We start from the raw sequence: 9,617 nt of genomic DNA, 5'->3' as shown, positions 1-9,617 counted from the left end.
TAATGACATGACATCACCCGAGGATGACGTTCTGGCCAATCTTGATGCTTTTGATATGCTGAGTGATTTTCCTGATCTGGATCATTATGACACATCCCCTCCAGATAACCTGAATAGTAATAATAGTAATAGCAGCAGCAGCAGCAGCACAAACAATAGTGGCAAGTCTGTGACAAATCAGAGTCAGCAGACAACCCGAATGGACTACAGGGAAAACACTGCTAACATAACAGATTACTCTCCTGAGTGGGCATATCCTGAGGTAAGCTCACCTATGGTTTTGTATGACACTCATATATAATACTTCTTTATTGCATTCTTTTATATCAATTTTATCATTTATATCAGTTTTAAGCCATAATGTTAAAAGTTTGAAATAGATTTGGGCTTGCTTTGCACAAAATCATCCAAAAAATGTCCATCTGTTCTGAATATCTTGTAGTTCATTTACACATCCCTGATGTAGTTCATTAACCCATAAAGGGAACCTTATTATGCATGATTGAATAGACATCCTGCAAAAGTAAATTTTTGCACTATGTGACTGTCATGTGTTTCATGATTAAGTGGGTTGCAAATATATATCACATTTTGCTGTAGGTGCAGTAGATATGAAGAAGTAATACCTAGATAAGTTTTATAATGAAATTCTAAACTTACTAATAATCTGTTAAAAGGGGTTCAGGATAGCCTTCAATAAGCAGAACTCATGAAAGTGTTACATGTATGAGACTGCAGTCTAGTAGAAGAATTGACAGTTGTGTGATAATTAGAAAAGCTATGGATTCCATCGTTTGTTGTTTCAGAGATTTTAGTGACTTTGACATAAAGTAATGTGGCATTGGGGAGAGAGAGAGAAAAAAAAAAAAACATCATCCAGACCTGTGAGTCTCCTAATCCCGATTTGACTTGCTGCATCTTGCAACTTTCTTCCTGAGTTAAAATTTCATTGAATGTGAGGACATTTCAAACTGTGAATGAAATGAGAAAGAATATGATGAGTAGCTTCAAGGGAGGACTTTGCAGACTGTTTTGCAAAGTGGAAGGGACACTGGAATAAATGTCAAGTCCCTTGGGAAATACTCAGGAGACAGGCACCAGTGCCTTAGGTATTGGCCTTCTTTTTATCCATTAATATTTAATGGCTGGATATTTTCAGGATAGACCTCACAGTTATTTATTTAGAGATAAACTACAAGCTAAATTCTTCAAACTATGAATAATCATGTGGAAAATTATATTAATGAAAATATCATATTCATATTAGGTGATGATGCCAGTCTGTTACTTTCTTACTTGATTTTATTATAATAATATTATTCAGCTAGGATCTGTAGTAGAAGACTAGATTGATATCAGTTGACCTGCCTTCTTCTTCCCAAATAATGATGAGATGATGTTCATACTAGTATTGATCTCAGATTAAAGTAAATAAAAAATGTTTTGCTAAATTTTTTTGTTAAAGGTGTTCATTGTTCTGTAGATGATCTGACTGTATTTGTAAAGAAGCTGTCAATAAGTTTCAAACTGTAGAGTGAATAATAGTTAGTCTTTTGGATGTAAGACTACCATTATTTTTTGTGTATTTCCACCCTGAAGTTATTATTTGCTATCTAATAGACTTCCATCACAGAAAAGATGGATGAGATGGACAGTGATGTTAAGAGAGAGAACAACAAGAGTGATCAACATAAACACAAAACATTCCAGTCAAAATAAGTGATAAAGTTACAATATTGAAAGCCATGAATGGTGGTTAGTTACTCTTATTATTTCCACATCCCACTGTCATTTACATGTACAAAATATGAATGATTTGAAATACCATGAGTAAATACTTGAATTGGTCATGGGTGGCTTTGGCTTGAAGAACACACAAGTGATAATATGTAGTGCACTTCATTAATTTTGATTATGAAAAAGAAAGTCAGTGTTAGAAGATGAATAACGTAGGTAAGAAAGAAATGTCTGCTGATAAACACAGTTGATTCTTTCAAAGAAATACTAGCATCATGTGGTGTTAGATTTGTTTACATATTCAAATTCTAGACATTGTAAAGTTCTTCTATCTAAGTTATGGAAATACCACCTTGCTTTTTTTAATGCTACCTCACTGAACAGGGAGGAGTCAAGGTGCTGGTAACGGGGCCATGGTATAGCAGCTCTTCACCTTACACTGTCCTTTTTGATGGTGTCCCTACATCCACCACCCTTGTTCAGTCAGGCGTCCTACGGTGCTACTGCCCAGGTGAGGCTGAGACGTCAGCTATCTTTGTTGTAAATGATAACATAATTAGTCTCTGCTTTATATATATATATATATATATATATATATATATATATATATATATATATATATATATATATATATATATATATATATATATATATATATATATATATATATATTCTTTAGCTTTGAAAAAAATGTTGTAAGTGTTGGTTTTGTGTATATAATATTACATTTCTGAATGACTTTGATCACTTTAGGACACATTAAAACCTGCATACAAGTAAAGTATGCATAAGCAACTTTTAAATGAAAGACTAGAACTGTCTTAATATTGTAGGGGATAACCTAAGGGAAGGGAAGGCTACTACTATGTTATAGTAATTAGTATTGATGAATAAGTAATCTACTTTATTGGTATAAATATTTTCAAATTTATTACAGCACATGATTTTCAAATTTATTACAGCACATGAAGTTGGTTTAGTGACTCTTCAGGTTGCCTGTGAGGGTTTTGTTATCTCCAATTCTGTGATATTTGAGTACAAAAAACCTCCATCCGATGAGAACAAAGTCAAAGAGGTAAATTTCCATTTGTTGTGATGCACAGAGTTCTTTGAATCACTGATAAGTTTAAATATGGCTTAGTTGAAGTTAATTTCTTTTTTCCTATAATTGAAGAAAAAACAGTCTTTGAAATAATATTGGTATTACTGCAGAACATGTTGAGATGTTCTTTATTGAGTCATTATAATGAACAATACATGGTTGCTTGACACACAGGAGCAGGTCATACGGGAGCAGGATGAACACCTGCTCAAATTCACCCTCCTGCAGCGGCTGGAGACTATGGAGACAAGGGTCCAGGTCTGCCCAGACAGCCAGAAAAGCCCATCCAGTTATGAAAATGATGTCATGATGCACAAAGCTCATAACTTTGAGGTAGTGCTTTGTGATTCTAGCTTAAATATAATGCTGTTTGCATTTAACAGCCTTATAAGGTGTTTTGTACTACATTTTTATAGATATAAACTTAATTTGATAAGTTGCATGCCTTACTTTTTACTTGATGCTTAATTTTGTCCTGTCCTTCTAATATGGAATTACCAATATTTATCCAGTTTTCCTTTTCCATTGGGAAACCAAGTTTATATGACTTTTTCCACCTTCCTTGTGACTTTAATTCTTCTGAGATAGAAGCATTATGCATTGTCTGAGAAGAAATAATTGTCATTCATGGGATTTTCTTTATAGTGCTTTTTCTATATCAGTAAGATAGTCCTTTTAGACTTCATACTTTGTTAAAAAGTACAGTAAAAAGAAACTGGCACATGCATAAAAAAAAATTTAATAAAGCTACAAATATGCAGCAAGAACCATAAATGTGCATTTCAAGATACTGTATTGAGGATGTATCTTGAGCTTTTGCTGATATTGCTTGAGGTGAAAATACAGGTCATTCTAAGGGGAAAATCTTTTATGCACATATGCATTTTGAGGCTTTTTTTTTTAGCTGTGTCATGAATTTCAAATGTTGGAGGGCAACAGACACGTAACCCTGGCAGGGTATACTGACATAGATTTATACTGATGAAACTGTGAATTTTTCAGTCATGATTTCTACAAGTTTTGGAGCTTTGCAGTATCCTGTAACAAGACTAGTCGTATTAATGGACAAGTCATTTACTGATAAACATTATACAAGGATATTGTTGTAATTAACAACAAATAGAATAATTGGCCAGGTGGCACCATGGCTGCCTAGGCAGGGAGGAGGAACATTCACCATTAGTAATATCTGCATAAACTCATGTTACATCTTTTATAATTCAACACTGAATAGGATTCCATCATTTTATGTTTTAGAAGCTGCCCCAGATATTAGGGTATAACTGGCTATATGAAAAAGAGTATGCTTAGAATTAATAATTATTGCTGCTATTATATCACTTCATATTGTGAATTAGACAATAAGCTTGTATTATAATTGCTACCAGAAATATAGTAAAATATTCAGATACATGAATGTGAGATTATTAATTTCTTTTTGGTAAAGCTTATTATAGCTTACCTTATATGTTATGATTTGCATGTAGGGACTTGTTTGTATCCATCACAGCATTTATAATTTTTCTGTTTGCTTTCAGGAGCGAGTTGTGTCATACTGTCAGAGGATGAGTGGCAAGCAGTGGCTCAGCATGGACCATGGCTTTGCCTCTGGCCTGCCTGAGCTGCATGGCCTCACTCTCCTGCACCTGGCAGCCATGCTAGGTTATTCTAGGTACATATGTGTACATCTTTGTGATGTTTTGTGGTGACATTCTACTAGAATGAGAAGTGAACTTGTTTTACATGATAGTTATTGATTAAATGCACGGGTAATATTCAGTCATGTGATACCACAATTTTCAGGTAAGAGGAAGGGTAAGTCTCAGAAATTGAAAATAACCCAAGTGCCTAGAAAGTTCTAAATTTGATTAAACACTGTCTTCTTCATAGTCTTCAAAGGTCTTACATTTTGTAATAATTTCAATCATTTTGTACTGTATTGTATGCATACATGAAAATGGTAAATTTTGTGTTGTACTTAGATTTATAGATTTTCCAAAAAAATGTGAAGAAATATAAAAAAGTTATACCTATTGGGTGTAGGGAAAGAAATGTACATAATACTTGAAATTATTAAATCACATGCTTTACATATGACCTGTTGAAACTTTTTGTTACTTTATGATACCATGTTTCAAAACAAATGTTACACCCTAAAAAATGTATGAAATGTAATTGTCATTAATCCCTTTAAGGTTAATCGTTACACTGTTGCGATGGCGTGAGGAAAATCCATCTTTGGTGCTGGAGTGTGAGGTAGATGCCTTGCGTCAGGACTCCCGGGGCTGCACGCCTCTCAGCTGGGCCTGCACCCGAGGCCACCGCCACACTGCCCTTCTGCTCTACCGCTGGAACTCACAAGCATTGCACTCCAGAAATCAGCTGGGACAAACTCCCCTGCAGTGTGCTACCATCAATGGTAAATGAAAATGTATTTTTGTCAGTGTTGCATGGGCAAATTAAGGTACAAACTCAAATAAAGATATAATAATATATCTACCTCATAAAAGGAGTTTCATTGAAAAAGCATCATATAATCTTAAGAGTAAATAAATGGAAAAATGTGTTTGGGTAGACAGCTTCAAGTGACTAATGTAAAACCTATGATCTTCAGGCCATCATGCTCTAGCAGAGGAACTACAACAGCTGGATGGACAGAGGGATCAAAGAGGCAGCTTGGAGGGACTTAACTTGTCTCTCTCATCTTCCTCTTCCTCCTTGTCTCAGCTGTCCACCAACAGCAATACCTCCACCACCACTTCATGCAGCAACACCACAAGCCTCAGCCCTGGCTCCTCTGTGCTTGGAGTGGCCCACCACTCACCTGATGTGTTTCTCCGACCTTCTCCCCGCAGGTACAGTCATGTACCACAGGTGTGGGGGTGTTGTTTTGGCATTTAGTTATATTTTTTTTTCATAAAAATTTGCTACTCACATTTATTTCCCAGTTTTTCATCTTTAACTTCCTTCTAATGTAGGCTTTCATCTTAGTTATATTTTTTACAATTTTTTCAGAGTCATCTTGTGTTCTCATTTGAGTTTTTTAAGCCATGGCCATACTTGCCTTAGAGCTTTGTCTGAAACACTGTTCATTGCATGATGGAAACATGTCACACATATACTAGCAACATGTTGCAGACAATACTGGGGAAATTTTGGGGCGGTTTCATGCATTCATGGATATGCTGGAAACAAAGCTGTGGCAGTTTGTAGTCTTCACTGCACCAAGATTACCAACATGACTGGCAGAATTTCCAGTATGATCCAGACACTTGTGCTTGGAATGTGTGTGACCAGGACTGAGGAGAAATGTGGCCACATCCTTCTATCACTTGTATGGACCATTTTTTACTTTATATTATCATTTCTTTAAATCTCATGTTCACTTTGGTACATTTCTTTCCCATGTTACTGATATAATTCCACCACTACTTTCTAGTCTCTTTCACCCATTATTTTGCATGTTTCATCACCACTCCCAACATTTACACCAATCAAAACCTCTCTGAAGGGCTCACAGACATTCTCATCATTTGCATCTCCATTCATTTTCATCATTCAACATTTGAGTCACTCTTTGATTTTGTAGAGTCAGCTTTTGAATAAGCAGACAATACAATAGTTCTTTGCTTTCATTGTTCCAGATGTGACTTCAAGAAGCAACGACACCTCAGTGTAGACCTTCCTCTCAGCAGCGAACAGGATCCTGGGCGTCCAGTCAGTTGCCTGTCACCTGCCTCGTCCTGGAGCGACACTTCAGTCCGCCGTGGCAAACTTATCAAGAGACCTTCAGTTGACTCTGGCATTAACTTAGCCAATGTGGACAATTACAAGAGAACCAGTTTAGACTCAGGCCTTGATATTTTGCAGAAGTATTCCAGGCAAGTCATTACTAATGTATACACACACACGTGCACTATGGGGTGGATGTGACACAGTAAAAAAATAAATGACAAAGTAAAAAGATAATAACTGAGGCTGTAGAAAAGTTTTGTATGGTCTTCATAGATGTGGAAGTTCAAGAGATGGAGATTAGATTGAAGTTTTGGTTGTATATATGGTACTTTTGTTATGTGTAATATACATTAAGTAATGTACCCAATGTCATGTACCTCATCTCCATTACATTTAATGATGAGAAAAACAAATAAAGGCAGAGGAATTTGTAGCAAACCATTTTTGATCTCTTCCTGCAAAAGGTCCCTGAGAAGACAAAATCACTGGGTTTTCACTCCTATTGGGCAACACAATCTACTTTTTTTTCTAGATGATCATTGGCCACATTTTGAAAGGAGATAAACATTCAGATTTTCATCTTGTGCTAAAAGAAATTCAGACCTAGATGGTTGTGAACCAAAAGCTTTCACCTCTTTTCTATGCAATTTTATTGTCCTTTTCAAAGGCAAATTTCAAGTGTAAATGGGTCACTTGTCTAATTATAGGCAGTGTTTTTGTAAAACAGTTTTCACTTCTGCTTGCAGAAATTGTCCCAATATCCTCTATGGTGTACTTCTGAGCATTGTACTTAGTTGTTAAACAAGTCAGCATTGCATATATTTTTTTTCAATTAACACAACTTTGCTTCTGATAAAGAAGATAATGTTCCTTTTATGATACTTTCAGAGGTGATGGTTCCAGCCCCCAGGTGTCCACACCCTCCCTTACCCTGGACAACCATGGAGAGGACATTGTAGACTCTCCCATGCCCTTCCAGTTTACTCCAGGTCAGATCAATCAGCAGGTTTTCAGTTTAACACTTTCATTCTTACCCTCATGTCACTATTCATTGGCTGGTTTGGGATTTGCTAAATTGTATGAGCATTATCAAGTTCCAGATTTCTTTGTTCTTCCTGAGAGTTTTACAGCTTAGTATCTCAGAATGTTACCTCAATTTTTTTTATTTTTAATTTTTTTTTATTCTTATTTTTTTATCCTAGGCATGTTCATATTTTACAGTACACATTTTAATTATAATGATTGTGTTTTGCATGTTTTGCACTTACTTTCAGTATCCTCTATTGCTTGTTTCAGATATTTTTCAGTATTGTTTCATCATTTAGTATCCAGTATAGGAACTTTTCAATACCTTAGAGTAAACAATATACTTAAGATAACTAAATTTTCAGCTAAATATACAGTAGGTAAGGGAAATGGTAGCAAAATTCTTCAATTTTTTTCTGTTTTGGAGCATTACAAAGGTAACCTATTTGGCATGATTGGTTACTGCAGGTGGGAGCTGCCAGTTACAGGCGGAGGGAGAGGAGGAGGAACATTCATCCCTCAGAGGTGAGCTGAGCGTTAAATGGCAGTTATTTGTGTTTATTTACAGAGGTTTATTGTGTTGATTTTGGTTTTGCTGCTTGTACATATGTTTTTTTTTATGACACCCCTAATACTTATGTATCTTTATACCAAGCTGATATCCCCCATTAAATATGGTAGCCAAGATAGTAGGTATGTGAATGCATGCAGTAGCATTTGTAATCACATTCACAAGCATTCCTGGAGGTGGTATGTCTAAGGAACCTCTGTAATTTTAAGGCAAAGCAAAATAAAAGTAAGTATGGAGACTACTAGATGACTTGAGGTTGTTTGTAGTTCTTTTTACTACAACCAAGTAAATAGGTATATCTTGTAAAAATACTGGAAGAGTTAATATTGAAATATTGGGATGAAATTGAAGCTAGTAATTTATGGCTACTTGTATTGCATCAGTATTTCTGAACTCTATGTATGTAGCAGAGTGAGACTTGCCCATTTATTTCCATTGTCTATCAACTTTTAAGTCTCATATGTGTTTTTGCCCAACTCCAGTATTAGTATAATGAAAACCATTGCCTCATAATTTAACATACTAGGAGGAAATGTTAGTTTACTGATTCAGACTATTTTCTACATTTTATTACTATCATGTAAAGGTTTCTTTTCGAACCCTAGAGTAGGTTCATGTCACTGATCCTTACAGTTCTGTTCTTTTCCAAAGCTTCGTAAATGTGATTATATCACTTACATAGACAACAATGGCCAGACACAGTTAATTTGCTCCAGGTCTCAAAATTCCAGCCACTTCTAGAATCTTAAATCCCTGAAGGTGATTTCAAAACACCTCATATCATTAGCAACAGGTCCTGCATTCCTTCATATCAAGGCTTCCTTTCCTCATATTTTGTTCTTTTGTAAAGGAGCACACAGGATCAAGCCCATGTACTTGTAACTTTGTGGGTAGGTTACATAGCATGCCCTTGTTAACCACATGTATGAGTGGTTTGTGACTAAATAGATGCACTCCCTGGACCATGACAAGACTATCATGACTTCTCATGTATAGAATCTTTTTATCTTACAATCTGTTTATCCTTCATTTCTCATTTCCTTACTGAATTAAATCAGAACTACTGATAAAATTTGTGAAGCATGATAGACAGTATGTCATAAAACCTATAGTTAAGTGTGAAACAATGGCAGCATATTGTCAACAGGTGTGGACAGCAGCTATGCAAGCCGACGGGAATCCCTCAGCTCAGAGATGGCTGGCCTGGCTGCCCCAGATGATAGTCGTGTTCTCACTCTTGCTGAGCAGATCATAGCTGCACTTCCTGAGCGAATTAAGGTATTTTCTTGGCAATTTCTTTTCCATATAAGATGTATATAAGATGAAGAATGGTAAAAGTGCTATGTTGCTAAGAAATAAATGTTGTGAAGTTGAAAGAGTCCCGTAATGTAGGAATGAGTAGTAACGGACAAGACAATATGCACGTGGTGACCCACATGAGATCAT

The 9,617-nt window shown here is 35.8% G+C and overlaps 1 protein-coding gene and 1 long non-coding RNA gene across 11 annotated transcripts in view; one reads left to right on the top strand and one right to left on the bottom strand.

Annotated features, from left to right (window-relative positions):
* The window catches only part of LOC135114197 (uncharacterized), a 226,004-nt gene that overhangs the window by 27,414 nt on the left and 188,973 nt on the right, over window positions 1–9,617 (bottom strand). The window lies entirely within an intron of this gene.
* LOC135114196 (calmodulin-binding transcription activator 1-like) overlaps window positions 1–9,617 on the top strand; it is a 182,597-nt gene that overhangs the window by 158,964 nt on the left and 14,016 nt on the right. For 8 of the 9 annotated variants that reach the window (XM_064029936.1, XM_064029937.1, XM_064029941.1 and 5 more), the window contains 11 exons: window positions 1–262; window positions 2,122–2,248; window positions 2,700–2,812; window positions 3,014–3,172; window positions 4,378–4,511; window positions 5,035–5,258; window positions 5,454–5,694; window positions 6,484–6,720; window positions 7,463–7,563; window positions 8,069–8,125; window positions 9,319–9,449. The exon at window positions 1–262 is cut by the window's left edge and continues 1,052 nt beyond it. In XM_064029936.1, the coding sequence (XP_063886006.1) occupies window positions 1–262; window positions 2,122–2,248; window positions 2,700–2,812; window positions 3,014–3,172; window positions 4,378–4,511; window positions 5,035–5,258; window positions 5,454–5,694; window positions 6,484–6,720; window positions 7,463–7,563; window positions 8,069–8,125; window positions 9,319–9,449 (1,786 nt within the window). The remainder of the gene's footprint in view (window positions 263–2,121; window positions 2,249–2,699; window positions 2,813–3,013; window positions 3,173–4,377; window positions 4,512–5,034; window positions 5,259–5,453; window positions 5,695–6,483; window positions 6,721–7,462; window positions 7,564–8,068; window positions 8,126–9,318; window positions 9,450–9,617) is intronic. The other variant, XM_064029939.1, reaches the window with a different exon arrangement.

This window comes from Scylla paramamosain, chromosome 27 (assembly GCF_035594125.1).
Source record: "Scylla paramamosain isolate STU-SP2022 chromosome 27, ASM3559412v1, whole genome shotgun sequence".
In the NCBI taxonomy this organism is placed as follows: domain Eukaryota; kingdom Metazoa; phylum Arthropoda; class Malacostraca; order Decapoda; family Portunidae; genus Scylla; species Scylla paramamosain.
Note: the sequence above shows the minus strand (reverse complement) of the source record. Positions and strands in the feature narration are given on the sequence as shown.